Source organism: Limulus polyphemus, unplaced genomic scaffold (assembly GCF_000517525.1).
Source record: "Limulus polyphemus unplaced genomic scaffold, Limulus_polyphemus-2.1.2 Scaffold3896, whole genome shotgun sequence".
In the NCBI taxonomy this organism is placed as follows: domain Eukaryota; kingdom Metazoa; phylum Arthropoda; class Merostomata; order Xiphosura; family Limulidae; genus Limulus; species Limulus polyphemus.
In genome coordinates, this window is record NW_013669506.1 from 88,977 (window position 1) to 94,489 (window position 5,513).

Consider the following 5,513-nt stretch of genomic DNA (forward strand, 5'->3'; position numbering starts at 1 on the left):
TGATCACATTGTACAATTTGATCTAAGTTTCACAGGAAACTGAAAGAATGATCACATTGTACAATTTGATCTAAGTTTCACAGGAAAGTGAAAGAATGATCACATTGTACAATTTGATCTAAGTTTCACAGGAAAGTGAAAGAATGATCACATTGTACAATTTGATCTAAGTTTCACAGGAAAAGAAATACAGAATTTCAGAACTGGGGGTGTAATATCCTGGAGATTTAAAATCTGAGAGTGAACATTTAAATTATTCGATTAAGACAATGAATGACAGCATTTACATCTTGTTTTCTTCTCACAGCCTGTTAGTTTTGGATCTGTTCAGTGTGTTTTCGTCTCATTGTGATAGCGTGATGTGTTGTCTGTGACACAATGATGTATTCTAACAAATACTCACTATAAAACTGGTACTTTGAAACAAGTGTGTATGGTAATTATGGAATAATTACAAGTCACAGTAGGCATCCTATAGTCTAACAATCAAGCTGATTGCCATTCATCTTCAAATGTACAGCAAGTAACAGTTTGTGGTCAGTTAATGACTGCCTTACAAACAAAGTCGTAACTATGAAGGTTGATGTAACCACATAATAATCACCTATTTGACCCAGAAATAAATCTCGTAGTACTCTCTCATTTCATCTATAGTTTCATGATTCAGGTTCTTAACACCCATCTCAAAATACAGTTTTTTTTGTTGTGCTTAAAATAAGATTAAGAAGGTAATTTATTCAAAGTTGTCAAAGTTCATGAAGATTTTTAAATATAATCTTTAGGCACTGAATTTAAAAGCAAACTCTGTTTTGTATAAATAATTTTTCACATTTTGTTGTCAGTATGTAAATTTGTAATAACATCAATAAGCTTAATCATTGACATTAATTTTTTACACGTGTCAAGTCAATTTGTAATGTAATACGACGTATGTGTATCTATCACTTGTTTTAAAATACAAATATGATTGTTATCACCAGTAACAGCAGTAGAACACTAAATATTTCTGTGGTTTAATGTACCTGGCATTCTGGAAATAGTAATTTTTTATGTTTTCATATTTACTCTTCATGCATGTTTTCTCAGCCATATTACATTACTAGAATTAAGTTTCATTGGAGCAGGAAACATTATTGTATGTTTCCATATTTATGGTGTATTTGTTGCATCTCATGTTTATTCTGTTTGAAAATAACAGTTTAGACGGCATTAATCTGAATTCTACCTTTTTTTAAAAGAGAGACATAGAAACTGTAGAAAATATATGAGGTGGGTTTAAAATGAATGATGACAAGATGTGCTTAAATGCACAAAATAATGATGAGCCACTTTTATTCTGTAGAGGATGGAAAGCCCATTATCAATAATTAAGTTCAGCTACAGGAAAGAGGATACACTGCTGGGTTAGTTTTCAAGCTGCTCTCGTGTCTGGTAGGAAAGTTACCTGATCACAACTGTCCACTAAATCAGTGTATCTAATAAAGCTTACACCGAATACCTGCCTGACAACTATTACAACTAATACCACATTCATCAAAGCAATGACTAACATCAAACTACATGCATTCTTTTAATTTTTTTTCTCAGTATTTCAACTTTCCAAGGTCATCTAAGTGCAAATATCGAGAACAGAATGGCATGCATGCTTTGTGTATGTTAACTAAAGAAAAAAGAATTTACCAAAGCTTCGCTGCATATTTGTTTTGTTTTCCATGTGTTCTTTTCTCTCTGATAGTACCATAAGCCTTATCCCCACCAGTGATAGTGTACTACTATTATTTACTGGATACACATAACGTTATGACCTGGGAGCTCTAACACATCCTTGGTTTGACTTGACATCATAAGAAACTCCAGTTAGGGGTGGGGCTAGATCAGCTTTCTGATGAACTTCCTGGTAAAAAAATTCATTCAGTTGACTATGTGTACTGTGTTTTGTGCTGCTGTTTTAATTTCAACAGCTTCACATTGCAATCAGATTCTCCAGTTGGCTACCTCAGTTCTGACACAAACATTGATTTGCAAAAACAAACTGATGAAGCATGTGTTTGCCTTCACTGCTCATTGCTTTGACTACAAGCTGAAAACTCAATAATTCACTGCAAATATTTGAGAAGTCAGAACAAAGTAATAACAGTCACAGAACAAAAAGTCTTCTGCTAGTTATTTATCCAGGCTAAGCCAGGCACATAAAAACCAAAAACAGTAAGCATGGCTTGAAAAGTTGCAACTGCTCTGTAAGCCACAAACACTTGCTTGTGTCTGGGATGGAAAAATTAAAAAAAGGCATCCAAAATACAGTTAATTCAGAAGTGACACTGAACACACATTGAGCATCACAGACAGTCCAGTAAGCAGTAGGCCTAGTTTAACTAACCTACCATGAGCAAATGCTTTACTTCAGTTTCATGATTTTTCGTAGAACCTTTTCCATTAGTTTTAAACCTTTTTGAAATGTTTGTATATTCTCATTTAATCTCATTCCCCATGACTTTAGTTTTCCAAATTTACAAAACTGCAAATATCGGCTGCCCAACCTTAGGCTAAAAAGTCTTTTAGTTTCCATTGATTTTTAAAACTAAGTAAACTAACAGGTACCCGATGGGTATTGATCCTTGGGTGCCTGGGTCAGAAATTTCTACCCATTGTAAACACTAGTACCTGATGCCTGTTATCTTAACTGTTTACCTGATCACAACTGTCCACTAAGTCAGTGTATCTAATGCCTGTTATCTTAACTGTTTACCTGATCACAACTGTCCACTAAGTCAGTGTATCTAATGCCTGTTATGTGAACTGTTCTTCTGGTGACTTTATTTGAATGTGTGTGTTGTTCCTTACAAATTTAAGACATCAAGCTAAACTTTGGCTTTTAGACTTAGCAGAAAAAATGTGTCTTGATGAAGGAGCATGTGTAGAATTAAGTCCCATACAGTGGTGGGGTTAACAAGGAAAATGTGTCTTGATGAAGGAGCATGTGTAGAATTAAGTCCCATACAGTGGCGGGGTTAACAAGGAAAATGTGTCTTGATGAAGGAGCATGTGTAGAATTAAGTCCCATACAGTGGTGGGGTTAACAAGGAAAATGTGTCTTGATGAAGGAGTATGTGTAGAATTAAGTCCCATACAGTGGCGGGGTTAACAAGGAAAATGTGTCTTAATAAAGGAGCATGTGTAGAATTAAGTCCCATACAGTGGTGGGGTTAACAAGGAAAATGTGTCTTGATGAAAGAGCATGTGTAGAATTAAGTCCCATACAGTGGTGGGGTTAACAAGGAAAATGTGTCTTGATGAAGGAGCATGTGTAGAATTAAGTCTCATACAGTGGTGGGGGTTAAGAAGGAAAATGTGTCTTAATGAAGGAGCATGTGTAGAATTAAGTCCCAAACACATTTAACCTCTGATTATAATTTTCATGCGTGAAATTAAATTCAGTGTTTTTAGTTTCTTTGTAAACTAGCCTTGTTATTATTGGAAAGTCTTGAGTTTGAAAACTGTAAATGTTTGCTCAGTTGTCGTTACATTTATTTGTTTGAGTCGATATGTTTTCAATTTTAGCAACCAAGCCTGTAACCTGTCCAGTCTGTATGGAAGAAGTTAACCCTGATGTTTCCATAGAACATCTATTTATCTTGGAGAACTTGGCACATGAAGGTGAGGACAGGAAAGGACCATGTTGTACAAACTGTGAGGAGAGTGCTTCAGCCTCTGGGTTCTGTACAGATTGCCAGGAGTGGCTGTGCGAAGCATGTGTTCAGGCTCACCAGCGAGTTCGGGTAACCAAGGATCACAGTATACGACCGCGTAATGAGATGGAAGGGGAAAAAACAACAGGACTTGGTCAGAAATACCATTTTTGTCCCTTGCATTCAAAGGTGTGGTAACTAACCGATTAGATCATTGTTATGCATGATTTCTTAGAAGGCCATAAATAAAATATTTACTAAAGTATGAGTTAGGAAATAACTTTCTGACTTTGTAGTTGTAATGGTATTGGAATATTTTAATTAGTATAGTTTATTAAGCTTATTATTCTTTTTGTTGTTGTCACTATTTCTGAAGGTTGAGAGTGTTTTATTATACATTTCAGGTTATAAGTTATTTTATTACTCTTCTTCTTAATATTGCTAAGATGTTGCTTGCAATTTCAGGAACCTCTGAAGTTGTACTGTGAAAGCTGTGACAAGTTAACGTGTCGAGACTGTCAACTTTTGGAGCATAAAGACCACAAGTACCAGTTTCTTTCAGCTGCTTGCGAACAACACAGAAGTTACTTGGCCACGCTGCTTTCAAAAATCAAGGAAAAATACAGCTATATTGAAAATGTCCAGACACTAATTAGCCAGAGGCAGACTGAATTAACAGATAGAGAAAAAGAAGTAACTCAGGAAATAAAAATGTTTGCTATAAAGTGAGTACTATGAGAAATTGTGAGGAATTGTATGATAAGTTTTGTAGGCTGGTTTCAGTTTTATTTACTGATATGTTGATATATGCAAAAATTATCTCAGTATTGTTTAGTTGATATAACCAAACCATGCTATATGTAACAGTAGGTTGTCACTGAAACATGTGCCAGTTGTCTCATATCAGTACCACAACCTGTTTAAAAATAGTTGAGTTACCTTGACCTTGTCCAGTTTACAAGTCAGTTATCTTATATCAGTACCACAACCTGTGTAAAAGTAGTTAAATTTACATGACCTTGTCCAGTTTACAGGTCAGTTCTCTAATATCAGTACCACAACCTGTGTAAAAGTAGTTAAGTTTACATGACCTTGTCCATTTTACAGGTCAGTTCTCTAATATCAGTACTACATCTTGTTTAAAATAGTCTTTCTTGACCTTGTCCAGTTAACAGGCCAGTTGTCTGACAACCTGTAAACCAACGGTGAGCTTCCGTTTGTCCTGTTTGAAATGTTGTAGCTCTCAAAAAAAATCCCATCCACCAGTAGCAGCAGCTAGGTAATTACAGTTCAAGTGATAAATAAAAACTGCAAACCTTCAAACCTGATGACTGATTAGATGCTCTATCTTTTCAATATGAGAAGTACATGCAAAATTATCTGAAACTGATGTACATTCTCACATCTGAACAAGTTGGTTCTTGGTATAGTGTATTTTACACATTCTTCATTTTTGTGTTTTCTCAGAATTTTACATTATATTTCAAACAGGTCTATATTGTGAGTGTATATCACACAGGTCTATATTGTGAGTGTATATCACACAGGTCTATATTGTGAGTGTATATCACACAGGTCTATATTGTGAGTGTATATCACACATGTCTATATTGTGAGTGTATATCACACAGGTCTATATTGTGAGTGTATTTCACACAGGTCTGTATGTGAGTGTATATCACACAGGTCTATATTGTGAGTGTATTTCACACAGGTCTGTATGTGAGTGTATTTCACACAGATTTGTATGTGAGTGTATTTCACACAGGTCTGTATTGTGAGTGTATTTCACACAGATTTGTATGTGAGTGTATTTCACACAGGTCT

At 35.1% G+C, this 5,513-nt stretch overlaps 1 protein-coding gene across 1 annotated transcript in view; it reads left to right on the forward strand.

The window, feature by feature from the left end:
* LOC106470237 (E3 ubiquitin-protein ligase TRIM33-like) overlaps nt 1-5,513 on the forward strand; it is a gene marked incomplete at its 3' end in the record, with an annotated part of 31,147 nt that overhangs the window by 12,881 nt on the left and 12,753 nt on the right. The window contains exons 2-3 of the mRNA XM_013930779.2: nt 3,559-3,875; nt 4,152-4,411. Of these exons, the coding sequence (XP_013786233.1) occupies nt 3,559-3,875; nt 4,152-4,411 (577 nt within the window). The remainder of the gene's footprint in view (nt 1-3,558; nt 3,876-4,151; nt 4,412-5,513) is intronic.